The sequence below is a fragment of the Microtus oregoni genome, unplaced genomic scaffold, assembly GCF_018167655.1.
Source record: "Microtus oregoni isolate MIOR12 unplaced genomic scaffold, Mior012 000005F_ref0000423, whole genome shotgun sequence".
In the NCBI taxonomy this organism is placed as follows: Eukaryota; Metazoa; Chordata; class Mammalia; order Rodentia; family Cricetidae; genus Microtus; species Microtus oregoni.
In genome coordinates, this window is record NW_024543064.1 from 39,910,992 (window position 1) to 39,935,518 (window position 24,527).

Consider the following 24,527-nt stretch of genomic DNA (forward strand, 5'->3'; position numbering starts at 1 on the left):
AGATGAACAAGAGTTAGGTTCTCTTTTTCTCTCTCTTGCTCTGTGTCTTCTAATCCCTCCCCCTTAGCTTTCCAAGTTTTTCATGTTTACTATTTTTAATTCATTTCTCCCACCTCAAATTCATGACCTTTTTCTTTAATATTATTACATACATACTCGACATGTAGTCATATATGTGTGTATATATATATGAATAAGCATATAAATAACCTGCTGAGTCCATTAGTATTGCTTGTGTATGTGTGTCCTTAAGGCTGTCCTTGGTATTGGATAACTAATTAGGGGCGTTCCCTGGAGAAAACTTGACTCTCCCTCTCTCAGTAGTTGTTAATTACTTGTATCTCTTTGACTAGGGGCAAGAGTTCCTCCATCCACATCAACTGGCATTGTCACTGTTGAATCTTGTTAGGTAGCCATTTTGTTGAGATATTATGGGTGTGTCTTCCCTATTATATAGAGAAGATAAAATTTTGCAGCACACATCCTGGTCGTCTGGCTCTTAAAATCTTTCCATCACCATTACAACCCCCTTAATGTTCCCTGAGTCTTGAGTGCGGCATTTGAGTGGTAGGTGTATCAGTTGGGGCTGGGTATCTCAAGGTCAGTTGCTCTCTGTCTGCATTTTGACTTTGTTATGTTCTCTGCTAGAAAATGAAGCTTGTGATGTGAGATGGGAGCTGCATTTGCCCATTGTAAGGATATATATTTAGACTGCAGTTAGAGAAGATAGTTAGAGGGAAAGTTGGGAAAGTAGCTGTAGTAGGTTCTTCTGTAGGTCCCATGGCCTCACTGGCCACGGAGAGTTAGCTGGGTTTACAGTATTAGACATTTCCTCTATTGGGTGGGTGTTAAGTCCAGTCAAACAGCTGTTGGTTACCACGAGGCTTCACAGCTGGGTAGGACTATAGATTGTGTATCATCTCTTGTACTCCAAGGCTAGTGCTCAGAGGAGCCCTCTGGGTCAGATCCAGCTCAGTATTCCAAGTCCTGTGTTTTCAGCAATAGGGACTTCTTCAAATTCTGGAATGGCAATAGCAGTATCCTATGGTGTTTGGGATTTGCTTGGGCTCTCCTGACCAACTCGAAGGGCTCCCCATGTCTCTTACTTGGGGATTGTGTTAGTCTAGGCTCTTGGGGGAGCATTATCATCCTAGGTGACTATCATAACTTCACTTAAACTATATACATATGTATACTTAGTATGTAATTTTAGGTAGATATAATATGTTGCAGTATGAATGATTTCTACACTAGCCTAGGATGGAATATAATAAAGGTTTATTTATTAGGGGTAAACTCACAGAAAGAGTAGTGATCCTTAGTCCTCTGTGTGCTCTGGGAACTGGAACTGAATCCAGCAGCCAAAGTGCTGCGCATGCTTTTTGTCTGCATTTATAGTACCAGAGACCACACCCAAAGTGGGCCAATATCTTAAAGGCTATTGGCTGAAGGAGTTCCCACAGCACCTCCCACTTTTGTCTAAATAAGAGAGTTCTAAGCCTAATATAAAACTATATATAATAAGAACAAATATCAAGTATAAAAATTAGAATTACAACCAGCATGAACAACATCAAGCAAGAAATATATGCTAAATGTTTTAATAGTTATCCTATCCTAAGGAGTCTAAGTCTTATATTCGAAATGGTTTGACTAAGTCATGAGAGGAAAGTAACTACAGCTCTTTAGTCTTCAACCCCATCAAAGACTTGATAAGGGAGGTAATATTACTTAAGTAAACAGAAAGTGCAAATGAGCAACTTCCAAAAGATGCAAGAAATGACAGAGACAATTGTCTACCTGGGCAATCACCCAAAGTCTCATTTGCAGTGTTAGGGCAACCAACTTTGGCTAAGGCCTAGAGTGACTGACTGACAATTTTCAGAGGCAGGAAAAATTTCAAAACCATCTTACCCTGTCTTGGCAAGTTTTGGCAGTCTTTTTGGTTGTATTCTGTTTATCCATTCTGGACACTGTGCACTTTATCAGTGGTTGAGGCAGGGGCAGTTCTTTGCCTAAAGGCCAGTTTTGCCAAGAAGAAAACATGCTTCAGGTGGGGTGAGTTTGGTGCCCAACATTCTCTCAGGAATAGATCAGTGCTGCCAGGAGCAATCGTGTCTCAACGTCAACAGAATCCTAAGTTATTTACGTGCCATTTTCTACAGTTCTTTGAAGTGGTTGAAGGTTACCTATCTATGCAGAATACAATCTCTATGCATCTATAGAACCTGATTATTCTGACTATAAGATGACAATCATGGATGACTATTGACCTATAATTCTTTTTTTTTTTTTTTTTTTGGTTTTTCGAGACAGGGCTTCTCTGTGGCTTTGGAACCTGTCCTGGAACTAGCTCTGTAGACCAGGCTGGTCTCGAACTCACAGAGATCTGCCTGCCTCTGCCTCCCGAGTGCTGGGATTAAAGGCCACCATCGCCCGGCCTTGACCTATAATTCTTAATACCTATATAGTTTAAAGTCTAAGGCTTCATATTAAAATATTAAACAATCTTTTAAACAACTGTGCAGCAAATAAGGACAATGACCTTCAAATGTAAACAATGTGTATTTTGTTCAGAGGTAGAAATGTATTGTGCAATATGATAAATATGTACTAAAATTGCATCAGTATACAAAATATCTTAAGCAGAGGTAGAAGCATGCATGCATACAATATGACAAAAATAACTTTGCATAGGTGCACAAATATTATATACAGAAATAGCTTATTCAATATAACAAATATAATTTGAATTTATATCAATATACAAGAATCTATACCAGTGTAAATTGTCTATAAATTGTCACACATATTAGTGTATGTAAGTGCACACTAATCTACCTATTATCCCTTTTCAAAAGAGATCCCTGGGCCTACTTAATTTACACCCCCAACCCTATACCACTTATATCCAGGGTCAGATGTCCCTAACCCTGAGAACAAACTTGGTTGGGAGAAGGAATGAGTTCCCCAGTAGTAATATATGATTCCTGTGGCTTTTCAAACATCCTTCCTCCCTCTCCCTGCATTGCCCTCCTTTCTCCCCTGCCTGGTTAAAGCATCCATGTGTCCTGCCTTTCCCTGCCTCTAGAGCATCTTCCTTCCCCCACCTTCATGTTTTTTGTTTTTGGTTTTGGTTTTTTTTTTTTTACTTTTCCTGGCTTCTGCAATTACTCCAGGTTATATACTTATACCTGAAGCTGTGGAGTTAGGAACCACAGATGAGGGAGAATGTGTGGTGTTTGTCTTTCTGGGTCTGTTTTACTTAACTCAGTATAATATTTTATATTCCATCCACTTACCTGCAGATTTCATCATTTCATTTTCCCTTACTGCCAAATAATAATCTGTTGTGTATAAGTAATCATATTTTCACTATCTATTCTATTCATCAGCTGAAGGACATTTACACTATTTTCATTTCCTACCTGTTGTAAATAGAATAATGAACACAGCTGAGCAATGAGTAGGACATCTGATCCTTTGGATGGATATGCTTACCATCCTTTGGATGGCTCATTTGGCCTAGTTTTAGCTTTTTGAGAATTCTTCACACTTGATTTTTCTCACTTGCATTCCCACTTACAATAAATAAAGGTTTCCCTTTGCCTGCCTGCCTGCCTGCCTATCTATCTATCTATCTATCTATCTATCTAATCAATAAACTCAGTGTTCAGATCCATAGCCCATTTTTTTCCGTTTTTTTTTTTTTTTTTTTTTGGTTTTTCGAGACAGGGTTTCTCTGTGGCTTTGGAGCCTGTCCTGGAACTAGCTCTGTAGACCAGGCTGGTCTCGAACTTACAGAGATCCGCCTACCTCTGCCTCCCAAGTGCTGGGATTAAAGGCGTGCGCCACCATCGCCCGGCTCATAGCCCATTTTTTTAATTAAGTGTTTTTTAGTCTAGTTTTTTTTTATTTAAGTTTTTTGTATAACCTGGATATAATCCTCTATCAGCTGTATAGCTGTCAAAGATTCTTTCCCATTCTGTGAGTTTCCTCTTCCTCTGCTGTACAGTTTTTTAGTTTTATGAAGTCCCACTTTTCAGTTTTTGGGTTGGGGAGACATTTCTCACCCTCCCACACAGCCATGTGACTGTGGGAACAGCTCTCCCATGCTTTACAACTTAGGGGCTGGCTCACCTACACCTCCGCCAACAAGGTTGGCTCTATTGTGTTACCCTAGGTGTGGTGCAGGGCCTGCTCTCCCAAGTTTTGCAGCTGGTGGGGCAGGAACAGCTCTCCTGCTCTTGTGACCTCAGGGCCAGTTCTCATATTTGCTTCAGGCATTGGTAGGTGGAGGTGGGGGTGGGAAGGAGGGCAACTCTCCCCCTCCCTTGCTGTCATAAGACAGATGAATGATGGGGACAGCTCTCCCTTGCTCACTACTTCCGGGCTAGCTTGTCTACACCTGTGCCAACAGGGTTAGCTACATTGTGTTGCCTAGACAAGGTGCAGGGCCTGCTCCCCTTGAGTGTTCTAGCTGGTAGGAGTCAGAGACGGCTCTCCTGTTCTTAGGACCACAGGGCCAGCTGTCCCATCTGCCTCAGGTATTGCTGGGCATTCAGGAGGGGCAAAGGGTGAGGCATCTCTCCCCTGCCTGTACAAGACAGCTAAGTGCTGGGGACAGCTCTCCCATGCTCACAACTTTGGGGCTGGCTCACCCACCTTCTGCTAACAGGGTTGGCTCTATTGTACTGCCCTGATGAGGTGCAGGGCCTGCTCTTCTGAGTGTTGCACCTGGTCAAGGGGTCAGTCAGCTCCTGCACCATCTCAGCCTGCTCCCGTCTCCTCCCATTTCTTCAGATATGCCTCTGTTCACAGGACCTGAACTGTTCACTCTCCTCCCTCCCTCCTTCCCTCCTCCCACACAACACCAGATCGTACCTTTGCTCATTCTAATAGTGCCCATCTGACTGGTACTACAAGGCACCAGATGGGACTGTGTTTTTCTCCTTGGAGCCCAGGGCAGACAGCCCCAAACCTGCATATGGGTCTCCTTGTCCTGCTCAGGTTGACTTTTAGGCTGGGCTGGGCCACATACTTCCTTAACTCAAAGAGATCATTATAATGCCCAGCTACCTGGCACCATGGGCAGGTAGGCTCCTGGTTGGTGCATTTGACTGAGTTTCTCCCACCCTGGCTGCATAGCGTTGGGTGGGGACTTTGCTGGAGTCCTGTGGCAGGCTGGGGTTAGGATCCCCGGCCCCTGCTTGAGGTCTTCTTTGGCACGTTTCATCAGTCAGTCATGTGTTGTTTAATCTCCATGAGTAGTTTGTGTAATACTCAAGGTTTGTTTGCTGTTGGTTGTAAGTTTTACTACATTGTCTGACAGGATACACAAAAATTCCAGTTTTTCTGAATTTGTTAAGATTTGTTTTGTGTCCCAGTATGTGATCTATTTATTTTAAAGAAGCTTTCATGGATTTCTGAGTAGAATATATGCTCTTTGGTGTTTTGGTGGGATAGTTTGTAGATATTTCTTAGGTCCATGAGCTGTATGATGACGTTTCATTCTGAAGTTTGTTTATTTTTTGTCTGGGTGACGTATTGGAGAAAATGCGGTCTTGACATCGTCTACAACTGAGCTGGAGTTCATCTTTGAGTCTTTTCATTGCAGCAGTTCACTTTCTGTGCTGCAGAATTTGATGCATGTGTGTTTAGGATTGAACTATCTTCTTGGTTAATCGTTCCCTTGATTAAAATAATGTTTCTTTATCTCTCTGGTTAGTTTTAATTAGAACTCTACTTTGTTGACTATCAGAATAGCAACACCTTACAATGTCTTCATTTTAAGGTGATGCTTGCCTGTCTTCACAGCTGAGTTTCTTCCAGGCAACAGAAAGATAAATTTTGTTTTTTAAACATTCAGCTGTCTCATGTCTTTGTTTGGAGAGTTGGCACTATTAGTGTTTGAAGTTACTATGGAGTAGAGTGATTTGCAGTTATTTCATTATTGGATTTTCTGTTATTAGTAGTACTTTGCATTTGAATGATTACACTTTCATTTTTCTCCTTTGATGGTCTCTTGGCTTTGCTTGTTCCTTTCTTCAGTCGGAAGTATTCCCTCCAGTGTTCTGTGTAGAACTGGGTGGTGGTCATGGATCCTGTTAGCCTGCTTATATCGTGGTAGTGTTTTCTTTCTCCCTCACCTATGGCAGATAGTTTTGCTGGGGTCAGTAGTCCAGGTTGCTGGACATTGCTGCAGGTTCTTGAGGCTTTTCAAATGTCCATGGATGAGCTAGCTGTCATTCTGATGGGCGTTCCCTCTTTTGTGAATTGTGGAGTTTGTTGTTGTTGTTCCCCTTCTCTTGCAGCTTTCAGTGCTCTTTCTTTGTTCTGTTTATTTGGTGTTTTGACCATGATATGCTATAGGGAGTGTTTCTTTTAATAGGGAGGTTTTTCTGGTTCTATTTGGTGTTTTGCGTGTTACTTATATCTGTAAATGTGTTTCCTTGATTTATGGAAGTTTTCTTCTGTGGTCTTGTGAAGACCTGGTATATACCATTAGCCTGGGATTCTTCTCCCCTCATCTGTGCCTATACTTCAAAAAACTGATTTTTTAAAAATATCGTTTTGAAATTTAATTTTTACTAGGTATATTTATTTTATGCGTATGAGTATGTATGTGCACTGTGTGTGTATGTGCAGCCCATAGAGTCAGGAGAGGGCATTGGATCCTCGAACTGGAGTTATGGATGGTTGTGAACTACTATGTGTATGCTAGGAACTGAACCCAGGTCCTCTACAAGATTAACAAGTGTTCTGACCTCTGAACCATCTCTCTAGCCCCAGACTCGATGTTTTCATATATCCCACAGTTCCCACATGGCCTTAGTGTTTTAATTTTTCATATTCTTTGTTTGCATGCTCTGGTTCCTCTGTTTTATCGCAGGCTCTGATATCTGTCTTCCCCTTGCTCCATTCTAATTGTAAGGCTTCCTCCTGAGTTTTCTCATTGGGCTACTGAGTTTTCAATTCAATCTTTATCTTACTTGGGTTCTCTTCAGTACTTCTGCCTTTACTTGAATTCAGTTTTCAAACTCTGGTTATTTGGTTTATCGTTTCATTTGGCCGGTGTCTGTGTTTTTGTGGTCATCACTAGGGTGATTGTTGCTCTTCAAGCTTATTGAGCTGTGTGTGTCTACACTAAACTCTGGATTCTTTGATGGCGTTTATGATTATTCTTTTAAGTTCTGTATCCTTGGGTTCATCTAGGTAGTTCTCCCTGGAGAGTGTTTCTGCAGGACTGCTGGGTTTAGGGGAGGATATGCACTGCCTTGGCCTTTCAGATTGTCGTTTGTGAGGAAACCTGGCCATGTGGATGTCTTTCCTTTGTTGTGTGTCTAATGTGAGATTCTAGGTCTCTCTGTTGAGTGGAACTTTTGTTTGGTTGTTGTCCACGCTTGGGTAATTTCATCTGATGTATGAGGAGTTGATTGGTCAGTCTTCAGACATCAGTGTTGATTCTAAGTTGGAAGAACAGGTGATTCCAGTTCAGTGTTAAACAGGAATTTATGTAAATTGGACAAATGACTGAATTTGCTTGCACTGATATGCAAGCAGTGCTACCCAAAGCTATGCCTGCGTGTGTGGGGATAGTGTGGGTGGAACAAGAGTCTTGGACACTTACTAGACTAGCATGGTGCAGGCAAGGCCTGCGGGCTGGGGACAGCACGAGTGAACAGCATGACAGTACTTACTGTGATGCTATCGTGTCGTAAGCAGTTGAGAAACCACTAACAGTTTTCCTAAAGAAATTTTTAAAGATTTAACATAATTTTATTCATGTTTGCCTAGCGATGGAGAAACAGATCACTCAACAAAAACATACAGTAAAAGTGGGAGGGGGAGTCTTATGTGCAACTTTTAAACTACAGTAATGATATGCTTAATGACTGTCATGAACAGTACAGGCTTAGCAAATAACCACTTCGACAAAATTGCAAAGTAAAAGGCTGATTTTCTTATTTCGGCTGTTGTTTTATATTTAAACAGAATTTAAAGTCTCTTTAAACAATAGCTATTTTCTTTTTGTTATTACAGTGTGTGTGTGTGTGTGTGTGTGTGTGTGTGTACTACAGTCACCTATGAAAGTCAGAAAACAACTTGTAGGAGTCAATTTTCTCTCTTTACCCTGTGTATTCTAGGACTGAACTCAGATCACCGGGTTTGGTGACAAATGTCTGAACCCTCTGGGACACCCCACCAGCCATTAACTATCACTCTAAATATAGCAGGAGTGAAGATCTTTTGTCAGCCAGTAGATTGAGCCGCCATCACTGAAGTCTTTTACAGTAAACCTAGCAGCACACAGTGAACTTCTGACAGCGTCACCGCAAGTCTCTGCTCTGGTTAAAGATTACTCTTGCCATGCTGATGGTAATTTCGTCATAGGTGTGTCTGTAAGACCATGTGCACAATTCTGGCCCCTCTCACTCTTCCCTCTGTTTGGTTCTCTTCTCTCTCTTCTGTGCCTCCTGCCCCCCTACACACCCATGTGCAAGCACCGTGTTGAGCCTGGCATTTCAGGCTCCTCTCGTCTCTCAGTCCTTATTAGACTTGGACTGTCTCAGTTTAGATCTCACACTCATGGAGAATATAGATGCTTTTGGCCAAACTAAGTTCTTTTTATTGTTGTTGCTGCTGCTGCTATTGATTTTACTAAGTTGCTTTCTGTTTGTGATGAGGCTTTGAATACTCTGAGCTGGGTGTGCTGGCTAGTGCTGGCTATGGCCTCCTAGCCCCCGTGTTCGACTAGTCTGCTCATGTTCTCTGTTGCCCGCCACTGGGCTTGGAGCCGGAGCTGTGATCCCTGTTGCTGACTGCTACCTCCAATTGCCTATAACTCAGGTCAAGTTCTTGTCCTTATGTCTTTCTCTGTGTGTCTCTGATAGGAGGGAGTCTGTGCCCTTTCATTACTTATTCAGCTCCTTAGGAACTGTGGAACTGTTGCACAGTTAGGAACTTGTGTTACAGATGGCATCACTAGCCAGTGTGCTTCCATGACTGTCCATCAGTGAGAGCTGTGTTGGAAAGAACCTATGCCAGGTGTGCATTCAAAACAACCTCTCTGCTTTGCCCTCTAGGGCCTCAGGCCTTCATTGATCCCTAGTACATCGCTGTTCTCAGAACGATCGTGCTTCTCTGGGAGGGTTGTTACAAATGCTTCGTAAGTTATACTAGTTAATGTTAGAGCCTAAAACGTTCCCTTATCTTGGACGTACAAGCTAAATACTGTGTACAATCCCATTCTTTGTTCTGAATGGGGTGAGCTGTGGAATGGCTGGAAATGTATCTCATGCATTTGTTTGTTTCCATCTTGAGACTGTTTCACATGCCCGGCTGGGCTGCTGCAGCCATTGGTAAAGAGACAAGGCACAGCATAAATCACAGGCCTTTGGAATTTTATCAGAATAAAATAGGAGTTGAGGTTTGAAGATCAATTTGGTAAAAATCTGATATAATTTAGTATAAAGTTGAGTTGGCTTAAAAGATTGACTCTGTTTTGATGATCTGTCATGGGGCCACACATTTTGGCAAGAATTCCCATGCGGTTCTTTGTAAACATAATTTGATTTCCTACCTGGGTCTTTCACTCATTCCATTCCTTCTTAAAAGATATACTTTATAACCCCCTATGATGTAGCAGAAAGGCAGTGAGTAATTACCTGAGGAGATAGAAACAAGGTAACCTAGAGCACTGCAGTTAAACTAGGATAATGCATACCCTAGTCTCGATTTCACTTTATTAATCTCAGCAGAGCCCAGAGGCCTTTGAGATGGAAGTGTTCCGTACATGCCATTCTTCATTTGTCTTACAAACCCGGCAGGTGCATAACAGTAGGGGTGAAGCCTAAACTGTGTGCTGGGGGCCTGGGGTGTCCTGTGGACCCCACAGTTGGAATGAGAATACTGCCCTAGTGCCGAGCATTGGAGGGAGGCGGTGTGCTGTGCAGGAGCGGGGGTGCTGGGCACTCTGTACTTTCTCAGGTCTTCTGTGAAATAGTTTATTTTCTTAAAGGTCAGAAAAAGACAACAGGGTAAACTATTTAACTAGGGTATATAATGTACAGTATACATAAAGATTTGTGAGAAGACTGGGTATTCTGTAGCATGTTTAAGTGTATGCATTATGAGAAATTTGGCTTATGTTTTTATACTTTACATAATTGCTTGCCCTTGTAATTATTTGGTTTTTGAGGCAATTTCTTACTGTGTAGCCCTGGCTGGCCTGGAATTCTCTGTGTGGACTCAGCTGGCCTTGAACTCACAAAGAATGGCTTGCTTTTGCCTCCCAGGGATTAAAGGTGTGTGCCACCATGCCTGGCTGGTTATTTAATTTCTATATGAATTCTTGGGTAGGTGCTCATAAAATCAGTTGCCATTAATTTATTTGTAAAAATAATATATTTTAAAATGTTGTTAATTGAAATTTACCTTTGAAATGTTGGGAAAAGTGTTAATCCTCTGTGGACTACTTCAAGGACCTCAGGAAATAAAAACCTGAGATAAGGGGTGGTGATGTTACCTTTTTAATCTTTCCCCAAAGAGTCTCACTCTGTAACTCAAGCTGGCTTCAAACTCAAAGCAATTCTTCTGCCTCAGCATCCCTGTTGCCGTTTTTGAGGAAGTTGCTGTGACTGGCACATCTCCATGTGCACAAGGAAGTGAGAATGGGAATCTAGGTTTCAGGTTTGGATACAGAGGCAGGCATCCCACTGCCTTGACGATGGCCGTGGGCTGGGCTTGACCGACACATCCTGTGCCCAAAGCCCAGACCTCGGTGTGGAATGCAGTGGCTGCTTAGAGGAGGGGTCTGCTGTTCTGCCATCTGTCCGTGTATAGGTTTCAAGTAACTTGTGATCAGCGTTTTTGTTCCATGCTCTTTCATCAGCTGTAAAGACTGATCTGTCTCCCCACACCCCTTGTCTTTTAATTCAGTTCTTCAGGATCTGCCTCGGTCTTGACACACAGCAGCTCTGGAAATAGCCTAAAGCGCCCAGACACCACAGAATCACTGAATTCCTCCATGTCCAATGGCACAAGCGATGCTGGTGAGGGGCCTGAAACCTTTCTTTTCTTAGAAATCTTTGTAATACTGGTAGGGCACCACCAGCCAATCTAACACCGGCCTATAAGACAGCCTGTTCTGTTGCAGATCTTTTTGATTCCCATGACGACAGAGATGATGAAGGGGAGGCGGGATCAGTGGAGGAGCACAAGAGCGTTATCATGCACCTCTTATCACAAGTCAGGCTCGGAATGGACCTTACCAAGGTAGGAACCAAATCTGTCCTTCCATCCAAGTCTTCCAGGTGACACAGGGTACACATGGGTGGATGACCACAAAATGAACATAGCGATCCCACGTGTGTTTTCTTGTCTCCTGTTTCGTGTGTATGTAGATGGCTAAACAAAGCATGGCTGTGGGTAAGGAAAATGCTAGTTGTCAGACAGCAGTGTGGGCTATGGACTAAGAACTGAGACTGATTCGCCCCAAATGAGAAATCCTTGCCACCCTCACAATATTTAGATTCTGAACCATATTTAGATTCATGCCCTCTGGCATGAAAATACTTACTGAAAATTAAAATGTTGGAGTCTGACAGGACCCATATCATTTTCTTGCTAGTACATGTCACACTCTGGGTTTGTGCTTCTGTCTGCTGTAACTGTGGGTGAAGGAGTGGTTGTCCCCACATCTTTATGTCTTCTTCTGTGTCACTTCTGTCTTACTACAGCATTACTGTCCTCTAAGAAGCAACTTGATGCATTGCTTCTTAGCTCTGCCTCTTCCTCGTGCCCAGAGCATTTTTCCCTCAGCTGGACCCCAGGGCGTTTAATCTTAATCTTGTGTGATGTTTATTATATTCCAACTAAGATATAAGTGCTAGTGTGTCACACTGAGGGATGGCAGAAATCTGTGCAGAAGAAGCACATGGAATTGTTGAGACCCCTCTGGGGTTCCACGTCTGGTGGGTGGGGCCCAGGGTGTTCTGAACCAGAGCATCTTGGGAAAGGGTTTAGTAAAGCACAACTGAGGACCTGTGGTGGGTGTCATGGGATGGATGTCTTCCTGCTATGCAGAAATCTGTTTCTCGTGGAATTCGATCCTCAGGAGTCAAATGTGTGTTTTGCAGGTAGTTCTTCCAACGTTTATTCTTGAGAGAAGATCTCTTTTAGAAATGTATGCAGATTTTTTCGCCCATCCGGACCTGTTTGTGAGGTACTTGGCTGAGCACAGCAGTTTGTAGTCTTTACAGATATTACTTCTTGGTAGCCTTCTGTCCAGGTGGCCCAGCCGGGCCCTCTGTATTCTTTCAAGCATTTGGGGTAAAAGTTGAATCTTTTGAGGGCCTGCTGCTTAGGTCTTGTAGTGGAGTGGCGGGGAGCCATCAAGTCAGTCACCTCAGAAGCTTCTTTAAAGCCAGCTAGCTAACAGGTGGGCAGATGGAGTTTAAAAGGTCAAGACTGTGAACTTACTTGAAATTCAGTTAATTTTCTTAGCAAACCTTTCTAACGTCCTTGTCATTTGGTAGGTACTTTGTTATAACCTGAAACAAGGAAAAGCTGGAAAGTGCAATTATTGCCTGAATCATAAGCTGTAAAGCCTGCAGTCTGTGCTGTGTGCACAGGGATTGGCGAAGGCTCATTGCTTTTTGTTAGCAGCAGGCAAACTTTCTTAGCAGGAAATATTCTAGTCCATATTCTGTAACTGCATCCCTTGTTGTGGAGGAATCGTGGCTTCCTGAAGCCATATGCACATCACTGAGGTCTCATAGTCAATGGACACACTAACCAGAGAAGGGCGAGGAGAGGGAGAAGGAGCAGAAAGCGAGATTTAAGAGAGTCGTGTTACCAGTTCTCAAAGTGCAAGTATTTAAAAAAATCTCTGGTAGTGTTCAGTAAATTTAATATATAATTGACAGATGATACCTATTTATATTGCTTTCAGGGGAATCAGATGCCTAACCACAGTAGCAGGGATGTGTGTGAGAGAGAAAGACAGACAGACACTTGGCCTAGTTTGGACTTTTGAAATTTCTAAGCCCACCTCCAGTGACATACCTTCTCCAGCAAGGACACACCTCCTAATCCTCCAAACAGCTGATGACTGGGGACTAAACATTCAAACATTTGAGCCTGTGGTGGAAGGGGGCATTCTCATTCAAACCACGACACCATGCAAACACTGAACACAGCAAAGTCTTATGGCTGTATTAGCATCAAAGGGGCAAAGAAGATAAATGTTCTGTAGTCCCAGCATTCAGGAGGTAGAGGCAGGAGCATTGCTGTATGTTAGAGACCAGTTAGCATACATAGTAAGCACTTGGGCTAAAGAGTGAGATCCTATCTTAAACAAATCCAGAGACAAAATAAAGACAGTTTGTAATGATGAAAGAATGAATTTATCAAGGAAAAAAATATAAAGATACACACACACACAACTTCAAGATATATGCAGCAGGCCTAGCATAGCCCAATAGTAAGGTGACCTAGCAAGTGTGAAGCCCTCACACGATCACCAGTACCACTCCCAATACCAAACAAAACAAGAAAAACCACAGGGAGAAATAAGCCAGTCATTTCCTCTAGAGTCGACTGGAGAGTCATCCCAAGAAATCGTAAAGGCAGAAGAGATGCTCAGTGGTTGAGAGTTCTGGCTGCTCTTCCAAGGATCCCAGGTTTCGTTCTCAGAACCCAGACATCTGCAGCTGACAGTCATCTGTAGCTCCAGTTCCTGGGGATCTAACACCCTCTTCTGTCTCCCACAGGCACGAGGCATGCATGTGGTGCATGTACATACATGCAAGCAAAGTGCCAGTACACATAAAATACAAAATAATAAAATTTTAAAAAGAAAATCAGTAATCTCATAGAATATCTGAATCAATTAAAAACAATTATAATTACATAATGGCTTTTTGACCATAAAAGAATTAAGCCAGCTGGATGTGGTGGTGTAAGCCACCTGTAATCTCAGCTCTTAAAAGAACTAGGTAGGAGAATCAACTCAAATTCAAGGCCAGTATGGCCACAGACTAAGACCCTCTTTCATAAACCAAGCCATGTTTAAATTAGTGGTTTGTGGTTTGGAATATAGGGAGTCTCTCCAGGAGTGAAGCAGCACCCCTGCATAAAGTCCTAGAATAAGCAAAGCAAGATTTGGCTCCCAAAACTAGCAGCAGTATTTGCCTCGGGAGGGCATGAAGTGTGCAGAGGGAGCTGGGGACTCTAGGAATGAGGGAAGTTCTAACTGGGTGATGACTGACTAAATGGATATAAACATTTGCTAGAGTATTCTAGCCAAACAGTAAGTAAACGAAGTAGTCGTACATGTTGTACCTTGGTGTCCAATTGGCATTAGCATCCACAGTACATGTGGCCCAAGGTAGACCAACCATGCTGCATGCTACACCAGTGTTCATCCTGCCTAAGGGTAGAACATCACATTTGTCATTGTCTTTTCCAGCATTAGTGACCAGAAGGATCCCAGGGATCGAATGGTTCAGGTTGTGAAATGGTACCTCTCAGCTTTCCATGCCGGAAGGAGAGGATCAGTAGCCAAAAAGCCGTACAATCCTATCTTGGGCGAGATCTTTCAGTGCCATTGGACACTGCCGAACGATACTGAAGAGAGCGCGGTGAGTTCTCCATCTCTCTCTCTCTCTGCATGTGTATGAGTGTGTGTGTGCATGTGTATTTCTGTGAATGTGGTTGAGTGTGTGTCATAGACACTTGTGTGCTCAGAGTCCAGCTCCAGGAGGCAGCTCTCTCTGTGTGGGTCTGGGGAGTGAACTCAGACACCTGGCAGCAGACACCTTGTCTGGCTGAGCCTTCTGGTGGTCCTGTGTTATGGTTTTCAGTTATTTCACACTGTGTGAAATGATTTAAGATTCCCTTTATCAGGATCAAATAATGGTGAAAGCAATGATCTCAGATGCTCACTATTGAAAGAGCATTGTTGATGAGCGCTTCTGTAAGTAGAGGGGGAGGTGAAAGAGTAGCGTGGTCTGAGGATGGGCATTGAGTCAGATTACGACAGCCTTGTACACTATAATGCTAAGTTTGTGACTTATTGGGGTCTTGGTCTTGCTTTGAGAAAAGATCATTATAATGATTTTATGAAAACTAAATTTGGAACCACAATGCTTAAAGAGGCAGTATTCTAGAAAAAACAGCTGGTTCCAGCTGCATGTGCAAGGTGAAGTTGATGCGTGGAGAGCGGACTCGGGAAGAGAGATGTTAGAGAGGCGTCCTTGCATCTTGGACGTCAGCACTCCAGTTGTCAGTTTACTGTCGAAGGAAGGGTAAACCCAGGCGAAGCGAGACTGTTGGACTTGGAAGTGGAACTTTCAGAGTGAAATTTGAGTGTGTGTTCTCTAGAGAACTCTGGAGAAAAGAGACTTTAGTGTCCTTGATGGTCTGGATGAAGTTATACAAGAGTACAGTCTGCTAGAGAAGAGTAGGTAGCCTAGAGCTGAGCCCAGGGCCCTGATATTTATGCATTTGTTTATTTGATGAGGGAGACATGATGGATGTGAGAGCAGAAGACAACTTTGTAGATTCTCTCCATTTTACATGAGTATTAGAGGTGGAACTCAGGTCTCCAGGCTTTCATGGCACGTGATGAGCTATCTCACTGGGCTCTATTTAGAGTTGTTTTGCAGACAGAGACCAACAACCAAGAATGTAGGCCATGTAAAAGGTCTTAGTCTGTAGTGCCTGGCCCATAATAATCTTGTGGAAAATGAGACTCCTGCATCTATTTCCAGGAGCCACATTAATGTGTAGTCCTTCCTAAAGAGAGGGGCAGAGCATACTAGTTCTTGTTCATTCACAAGGATGGCTGTTCAGGCCTGGCTTCACAGCCAGCCTCACATTAGGCACATGAAGTCTTCAGAATTTTAGTCTAGTCGGGGAAACTACAGATCCTAACTGACAGTGCAGTTTAGTGCCGTAATGGAAATGTGTGTGGCCAGGAGGGACCAGAGATGCTGCTTACTAGATTCTGCATCATCTGAAACATTTTTAATTGATGTTACGATTCTTTCCAGGAGCTTGTTTCAGAAGGGCCAGTACCCTGGGTTTCTAAGAACAGTGTAACGTTTGTGGCTGAGCAAGTTTCCCATCATCCACCCAGTAAGTTACAGGTTTTCCCTACAGCCTTCAGTCTTAAACTGTCCTAAAGCCAGTCACCGACTTGTCACTTGAGTGCTGTCCTTCCCCTGTTACCTGAACTGGAAACTGTAGTCTCAAAGACTCAGCATCACTGACTGAGTGTGTACAAAATGAAGGGGTTTGGGAAGTAACATGCAGTGCTTCTAAAGTCACGTTTATCGTTTCTGCACGATGTGTTCCAGACATGGTGGGGAGAATATATAGCCTCAGTATCTTTGTTCAGTGTAGTATTAAGAGTGGAAATACTGAACTGGGCGTGATGGCACTTGTCTTTAATCCCAGGATTCAGGAGATAGAGGTAGGTGGATCTCTGTAAGTTTGAGGCCAGCCTGGGACAGCCAGGGCTATAATTAAAGAAATCCTGTCTCAAACAAAAAAGAGTAGAAATATTGAAGGGGCCCAGATCAGGGAGGGAGAGCATGAGCAAAGACTTGCTGACCAGAACAGATTGCCCTTTAGGTTGCAAACCTTAGGGATTGGCCGTGACCCTATGTTTGGGGTGGTGGGAACGCTGCCCACTGGCTCTGAGTGTACTTGCTCTGGGGAAAGCATGACCGGAGGTTCTTCTCTGTGAGGAAAAAGGCTTTTCTGTGGGGCCAGTTTGGAGAAGTGGCTACTTAACACTCACAGGAAACATTTTCTTTTTCAGTTTCAGCCTTTTACGCTGAGTGTTTTAACAAGAAGATACAATTCAATGCTCATATCTGGACTAAATCAAAATTCCTTGGGATGTCAATTGGGGTACACAACATAGGTCAGGGTAAGTGTGTGGTAGTGTAGATTCTAGCATTTTTCTTAGGGAAAAATGACCCCTGAAAGTAAGGCTGGGTGTCATCATTTCCATGTAAATGAATTTGGAGAAGAGAGCAGGGGTGGATGTGTCCCTCAGCACCCCTGAAGTGAATGGGCTGTGGCTGCTGCCCTAGCAGAGCTGTTGTTCTCCCACAGGCTGTGTCTCTTGTCTGGAGTACGATGAGCACTACATCCTCACCTTCCCCAATGGCTATGGAAGGCAAGTAGACTGTGCTTTTTGTCAGCTGCAGCTCTGCTGTTCTTAAGCCACACCCCTCCTTTCTCTCCGAACCGCCAGTCTTACCTGAGAACCTTTGATGTTTTAGGTCTATCCTGACAGTGCCCTGGGTGGAATTAGGAGGAGAATGCAATATTAACTGCTCCAAAACGGGTTACAGTGCAAACATCGTCTTCCACACTAAACCTTTCTACGGGGGCAAGAAGCACAGAATTACTGCAGAGATTTTGTAGGTATTTTTTCTGCCTCAGTGTTCCACTTTTCTGAAGTACTTTACTCTCTTGAAACTCTGTTAGGAACTAACCATCAACTGACTTTGTAAAGCCTGTCTCCATCTTAAAACAAAACAACCTCATGTCAGAAGAGACCTACACCCTGGGCCCAGAGCGGTCGGGCGTGGCGGGTGGGCTCTCTTCCCTGAGGACTTGTATACAGGGGATCCGGTGCCAAGCTCCCTGTGCCACAGAGTCCAACCTTCTTGCCAGGCTGGACCGTGAAAACAGGTTGTGCGGCCCCAGGAAAGACCTGCAAGTCTGCACGAAGCCCTCGTTTTCTGTCCCTTTGTTGGGGAAACAGGAAACATCACACCTTGGTATCTGGCATGATTTTTTTTTTCAATAGTTGGGACCTGGGAGGCAGCTGTGTTTCTTAGTAAGAGTTTGTAGATCAGACATTGCCTGCAAAAGGAGGCTGTTCTGTTGAGCCCTGAAAACAGCATCCTGACCAGCTGCTTAATCAGTTTCCCAAGAGGATTTAATTTGAATGTCAGATTCAGCTGTCACCCCCGCCCCCAAAGTAGGATGGAACCCTGGAAGAAAAGTTTACTACTGGTAGAGAAGTGGGCAGGCCTGAGTGGCACGGTCGACAGTCACTCTGCGGCCTCCAGAAGGAAGACATGGTTAGGTCTGTTTGGAGCATCCCTGAGCTCTGATGTAATTTATAGAAGATGACAGATGGGTTCTCTCCTGCTGTGTGTGTGCAGTCCATTGCTGCATCCACACACCCTCTGAAGGCCGCTGTCCTGAGTAAGGAAGAACGGGGCAGACAGCTTCTCACTGTGAAAGGGGTTTGCAGCTGCTGTCCCTTGTTCTTCTGACCACTTTCTTGAGACTAATATAAACTACTTGAGAAACTTGAGACTAATCTAAATTGGTTTTTTGTTTGTTTAGTTCTCCAAATGATAAGAAATCTTTCTGCTCAATTGAAGGGGAATGGAATGGTATCATGTATGCAAAATATGCAACAGGGGTAAGAATCGTGTTTTGCTCTTTGTCTAAGCTGCATTGTATGTAGCCTGCCCTTTGTGTATGTAGTTTCCTTCATCTCTTCTGGGCCCTTCCCTCCTCACTCTCCTACAGTGCAGGTAACAGAATGGTCTTTACTTTTTTCTGGTCTTAAAACAAGAAGCAACGCTTGGCTGTAGCTTGAATTCTAATTTGTCTTAATAAGAAAACAGAGAGCTGGGCGATGGTGGCGCACGCCTTTAATCCCAGCACTCGGGAGGCAGAGGTAGGCAGATCTCTGTGAGTTCGAGACCAGCCTGGTCTACAGAGCTAGTTCCAGGACAGGCTCCAAAGCCACAGAGAAACCCTGTCTCAAAAAACCAAAAAAAGAAAAAAAAAAGAGAGAAAACAGAGTCAGATATGGGGTAAATGCTGAAAGATCAGAGAAGTAATGAGCCAGCGACTAGACTTTTTACCTCTATTGAATGCCTTGCCTGAGAATGCTCTGAGTTCCTGTCTCTTCCCCAACCATATCACTCCTATCTCCACCTCCCTAGTGTTGGGATTAGAGGCATGTGATCCCAAGTGCTGAGATCAAAGATGTGAGCCCTGTTTCTCTTTTAGACTGATTGAGTCCCACAGAGATCCATCTGCCTCTGTCTCCTGAGTGCTGGGATTAAAGGTGTGCGCCACCACTGCCCGGCCTCTATGGCTAACTAGTGACTAGCTCCGCACTCTGATGATCTTCAGGCAAGCTTTATTTATTTATTTGTTAAAGTACAAACAAAATAATATCACCACACTTGGCAGTCACCTGGTAAATGTTCAGTCTCTTGTCAAAAGGTTGGTAAGATGAAATGTGCTTAGTTAGGGTTATTGGTATGATGAAACACCGTTACTAAAAGCAGCTTAGGGAGGAAGTGGTTTATTTCACTCAGTTTCATGTAATAGTTCATCATTTGAGGAAGTAGATATAGAAACTCAAGCAGGGCAGTTGATGCAGAGGCCATGGAGGGGGGTGCTGCTTACTGGCTTGATCATCATGGCTTGCTCAGCCTGCTTTCTTTTTTTTTTTAATTTTTTAAAATATTTTTATCGTTTATTTAACTTTTTATTTTATGTGCATTGGTGTGAAGGAGTCAGATCCCCTGGAACTAGATCTTCCGACAGTTGTGAGCTGCCATGTGGGTGCTGGGAATTGAACCCCAGGTCCTCTGGAAGAGCAGTCAGTGCTCTTAACCACCGAGCCATCTCTCCAGCCCTCAGCCTGCTTTCTTAAGAGAACCCAGGACCAACCGGAACAGGGATGATACCATCCGTAATGGACTGGACCCTCCCACATCAATGACTAAGAACATGACCTAGGGCTTGCCTACAGCCCAGTCTTAGGGAGGCAGTTTTTCAGTTGGGCTCCCTTCTCTCAGATGACTAACCTGTGTCAAGCTGACATAAAATTAGCCAGTACAAAGTGCTAAACTAATTTGTGTTTTATACACTCAGATTTATGATGAAATTCACTAATGGCTTTGCATCAGGTAAATAAGATAGTCCACCATTAAGGAACTTGGGTTTTATGTACTCTCATTGTTTCTCCTAAGTCAGGTACATAGATGAGCAGGGAGCGCTGTGAACTGGAGTCTAGAGAGGATTTGAGCCTGTCTTCAGAGAGGCTGCCTGACATGAGGATTACTTGATAGAGGTGGTATAGCTCCAAGAGATAGCTCTAGCATGTAGTGAACACACAGAATGTGCCTGCTGATTTGAGCTTCTAAGCTTAAGAATTATTGGATTTAGGTTGCATCTGAAACTCACTGTGCTGAGCTTTATAGGATCTGTGTGTTAAAGTCTCCTGGGAAGTTGACTCTGTAGTAACACTGAGTGATAACACACCATTCTACCTCTCGTTATCTAGGAAAATACCATCTTTGTAGATACCAAGAAGTTGCCTATAATCAAGAAAAAAGTGAGGAAATTGGAAGATCAGAACGAGTATGAGTCCCGCTGGTAAGGAGCATAACTAGAGCAGCTGCCATGGTGCTTCCTGCTTGCCTAGGCCCGGGTCCAGGTGGGTCTGGGAGACAGAGCATTGAAAAACAGTACAGGCTGAGCTCAATGCCTGGGCCCTTTGTCAGTTCCCACATTTAAGAGCTTTGTAACTACAGCTAAGTTTGCTGACTTCTCTCTGCCTCTTTCCCTACAGTTGAAATAGCAGCAACATAAAGGAGCCACTTCTTATGCCCTGAAGTCCCTGCAGTTGACCTCTTGACCCTTCCCCTTTCTGTTTAAAGACACTCAAGCCCGAGAAATAAACTGACTCCCTAGAGTTGTAGAGGCAGAGGCAGACTCGCAAGTCTTAGCTCCTGCTGTTGTCAACAAAGGAAATAGGGACAGGCAGCTTGACACATGGTCGGACAAGTAGCAGAGGGCTCTTTACTGCTCTGGTACCGTTAGCAGCATAAGGAGGTCTAGTCTGTACTGCGGTGCTCAGCAGCTGTCAGGTGGCTGTAGGTTTACATTCTCCAGCTCACAGGCTCCTTCCATCTCTTTAGCCTTTGGAAGGATGTCACTTTCAATTTAAAAATCAGAGACATTGATGCAGCAACCGAAGCAAAGCACAGACTTGAAGAAAGACAAAGAGCAGAAGCCCGAGAAAGGAAGGAGAAGGAAATTCAGTGGGAGACGAGGGTAAGTCCTGATCCTGCTTCCTCTGCAGCTTCGAGTGGTAACTTGGTTATTTCTGTGAATACTGAAGAGGTAAACCCAAGAGTTCCTTTGGTCCCTGCCAGATACTCATTTCAGCAGGTGGAATGGGCATGGCATGCAATACAGCGTGCACTATCTAACCGAGTCCTGGAATGGGCATGACATACAATACAGCGTGCACTATCTAACCGAGTCCTGGAATGGGCATGACATACAATACAGCGTGCACTATCTAACCGAGTCCTGGAATGGGCATGACGTACAATACAGTGTGCACTATCTAACCGAGTCCTGGAATGGGCATGACGTACAATACAGCGTGCACTATCTAACCAAGTCCTGGAATGGGCATGACATACAATACAGCGTGCACTATCTAACCGAGTCCTGGAATGGGCATGACGTACAATACAGCGTGCACTATCTAACCGAGTCCTGGAATGGGCATGACATACAATACAGCGTGCACTATCTAACCAAGTCCTCTCTTCCTTCTGTAGCTCTTCCATGAAGATGGAGAGTGCTGGGTTTATGACGAACCATTACTGAAGCGTCTTGGTGCTGTGAAACATTAGGCTGGCGACTCAGTTCACACCTGGTGACCAGGGCAGTAGGCGTAATTAAGCAACAATCGATCTTCCTTCAGGAGAACCTGTCACTTCCTTTCTTATTGCAGTGGTTCCTATCTCAGGGATACTGGACTTGACGACACAGATGAACAATTAAAGTGGAAAACGCTTCCCTTTCTCCTCTGTGCAGTTACAATTCTGACTTCAGTCCTGAGAAAAACTTCAGGCTTTGAAACAAGATGTCTCTTCCTTTTCCAGATCCCATGCTTTGAAAAGCATTTCCAGAGAGACCCCGGTCTTAGTGTCCTGTCCTCTACTTCTGCTGTTGAGGCATAAAATCTCTGTCTTCTAGTTCATATAATCTTGGGTTCTAGACATGACACACGGACACACCTGAGTTTTCCCACAAGCCCACACCTGTAGACACTGTTTCTGCAGAGTCCTTTTAGAACATCAGAGCAATGTATGAACATCAAGTATTAGGAAATTTCATGGTTCACCTATAACCTTTATTTTAGAATTGAACTATTAGATTGTATCTAAACTTGGATTAGTCCAGTTATCTGCAGTGCTTCTTAAGGCTTCATAAAATAATTTTCCAACCTTTTTAAAAATATGTTTCTTTCATTGTTTATATGACTAACCTTGGAAACCAATTTGGCAACCTGGGACTGAGGCAGAGCTTCTCCCAGGACTCCAGCCCTGCTCCTCTGTAGCACAGGGAGCTCAGCCTGAAACACCTTCCTGCTTTCCAGGGCTCGAGGAGCACACCATTTCCACCTCCCCCACCCCAAAAAAGCCACGGGAGATGGCTTGATCTGAAGGGAAATACAGAACTATGTTTATTTAAAAATACATTAAAAAACAAAACAGGGCAGTCTGGTGCTATAACAAATTAGTTACATGTAGGCACACAGGAACTGGGTTCTCCTCCTCCGAGGACACAGGCCAGGCAAGCTGCTGACGTGTCTGGGTCACACTTGGCTACTAGCGCATTGCCATCCAGTGCAGTAACCCTGGGTTAGTCTTGCAGAGGAGAGAAGAGTAAATCAAATCCTAGGTTGCCATCGCAAAATCCAATGAAGCCCTAAGGCAGTAGTGTAACTCCATACAATTCACACAAGGCTTTAAATACACGCTGCTTCAGGCCAGTGAGACTGCAGTTTATTTGACTATTTTGTGGTAGGGGAAGAGGCTGAGCATTGATGTGAAGGCCCTGATATCAGTAATGGGGATGGTAGAATCTGCCAGGAGAGGAGAGGGTAGCAGGTAGGTCAGCTGCATCCCTTCACGAGAATTGGAGTCCTCACCAAAAGGGGTGCTATCTTCTTCCAGTTCATACTTCCCATATCCAACAACCTGGAAGAGGCCAAAGACTTGGGTGAGAAGTTTGCCAGCTAGGTGTCTGGAAGCAGCCGAAGACTAGGGTGAAAAATTTGCCAGCTAGGTGCCAGCAACTCCGAATGGTTGAGTGTACTCACGTGGACACTGAGCATTTTACTTCCAGGTCCTCTGTGAGCCTTGAACCAGCTGACCAGGTCTGACTTTGAGAAAGACTTCAGTGCTTCAATCTTGCAGAGAGGACAGGAAAGAAACAGGTGTCCTTGGCTGTCCTTGGCAGACCTCTGTCCCCACTCCTCAGCACCTTAAGTTTATCTTCCGGAACTTGCTCAGTCTGCCCCCACCCTTCCACAAAAGGACAGAGATCCTCAGGGACCAGTCTTTGCACTTGCTAACAGCTGTCTACATCAGCAGAGGACTGCAGCTCGTGTCTCCCAGGCCCTTCACACTCAGCAACTGTGAAGGCTCACAGAATGAGTACAGTGCTTATCAGTCACCTGCATGAGAGGACCAAAGCTCTTTTGTGATGGTTTCAGTAATTCCAGCTAGAAGTTACCAAAAGACCTTTAGAACTCCATGTTCCTAAAAATATAAACTCTATATATTCTTTAGTAGAAACCCATAGTTACCCTCATCGAGTCTCATAATAAACCTCAAAGTGGAGCTTCTCTGGCTGAATTGGTCCACGAACAGAGGTAAAGATTTGCATCTTACAGAGAAATGGCAGGGACTCTAACAATAACAACTAAAGATTTAAGAGAAAGACAACCAGGCGTCGTGGCCTAGGTTCCTCCTGCACACCTGCGGTTTGGGCTGCCCTAATCTGAGAACTCGTTACCTCATGGGCAAGGCGGTCAAAGAGATACTGCTGCGTCACCACCTCATTCCAGTTCCTGTCCACCTCCTCCCCAAGGTGGGTGTCCTCACACTCCTTCAGCTTGATTAGAGATGTGACCTGTCAGCCACAATATCACACCATTCAGACGTGCCAGTGTGGCATGCGTGCACGCTGGGTTTTAAAGGGACATTGGTTAGATGTATTGGGACATGAACAGACCGAAAACAGTCACCTGAGTGTTGAATGCATCTTCAGTGAGGTTCTCAATCTTCTCCTCGAAGCTGGAAAGAAATTCTTCTATCTTCTTGTCAACAGTTTCAGAGCTGAAAGAATTTGAATAGAAGCCAGAGTAATTCAGGTTCACTCGCATAAAGGCTAAATGTTTTCACCCTAAGCCAGGAGAGCAAAGAAAATGAGAACATCCTGTTCCTCTCCTCTCCAGCTTCATTTCCTAGTGCTCACACACTGACAGCTGGAACTGCCACGGCCTTACACCTCAGGTTGAGTGTGTGTGTGGATGTTTTGCTCACATGTGTACCTGTACCCACAGAGGTCAGAAGAGCACATTAGGTTCCCCAAAATTGGAGTTAGAGACAGTTGTGAGCCACCGTTCGAGTGATGTCAGAGCTTGATCAGGGCTG

General features: G+C 44.0%; 2 protein-coding genes across 9 annotated transcripts in view; one reads left to right on the top strand and one right to left on the bottom strand.

The window, feature by feature from the left end:
- Osbpl9 (oxysterol binding protein like 9) overlaps positions 1 to 21,885 on the top strand; it is a 137,461-nt gene extending 115,576 nt beyond the window's left edge. For all 8 annotated transcript variants that reach the window (XM_041651694.1, XM_041651695.1, XM_041651696.1 and 5 more), the window contains 12 exons: positions 10,942 to 11,054; positions 11,159 to 11,277; positions 12,141 to 12,226; positions 14,474 to 14,645; positions 16,059 to 16,143; positions 16,832 to 16,942; positions 17,131 to 17,194; positions 17,301 to 17,441; positions 18,382 to 18,460; positions 20,348 to 20,439; positions 20,985 to 21,120; positions 21,639 to 21,885. In XM_041651694.1, coding sequence (XP_041507628.1) covers positions 10,942 to 11,054; positions 11,159 to 11,277; positions 12,141 to 12,226; positions 14,474 to 14,645; positions 16,059 to 16,143; positions 16,832 to 16,942; positions 17,131 to 17,194; positions 17,301 to 17,441; positions 18,382 to 18,460; positions 20,348 to 20,439; positions 20,985 to 21,120; positions 21,639 to 21,713 — 1,273 coding nt within the window. In that variant the 3' untranslated portion in view covers positions 21,714 to 21,885. The remainder of the gene's footprint in view (positions 1 to 10,941; positions 11,055 to 11,158; positions 11,278 to 12,140; positions 12,227 to 14,473; positions 14,646 to 16,058; positions 16,144 to 16,831; positions 16,943 to 17,130; positions 17,195 to 17,300; positions 17,442 to 18,381; positions 18,461 to 20,347; positions 20,440 to 20,984; positions 21,121 to 21,638) is intronic.
- Positions 21,886 to 22,437: 552 nt separating this feature from the next.
- The window catches only part of Nrdc (nardilysin convertase), a 71,998-nt gene continuing 69,908 nt past the window's right edge, over positions 22,438 to 24,527 (bottom strand). The window contains exons 28-31 of the mRNA XM_041651693.1: positions 24,119 to 24,209; positions 23,887 to 24,003; positions 23,189 to 23,278; positions 22,438 to 23,066 (exon numbers count right to left, since the gene is read on the bottom strand). Coding sequence (XP_041507627.1) covers positions 22,872 to 23,066; positions 23,189 to 23,278; positions 23,887 to 24,003; positions 24,119 to 24,209 — 493 coding nt within the window. The 3' untranslated portion in view covers positions 22,438 to 22,871. The remainder of the gene's footprint in view (positions 23,067 to 23,188; positions 23,279 to 23,886; positions 24,004 to 24,118; positions 24,210 to 24,527) is intronic.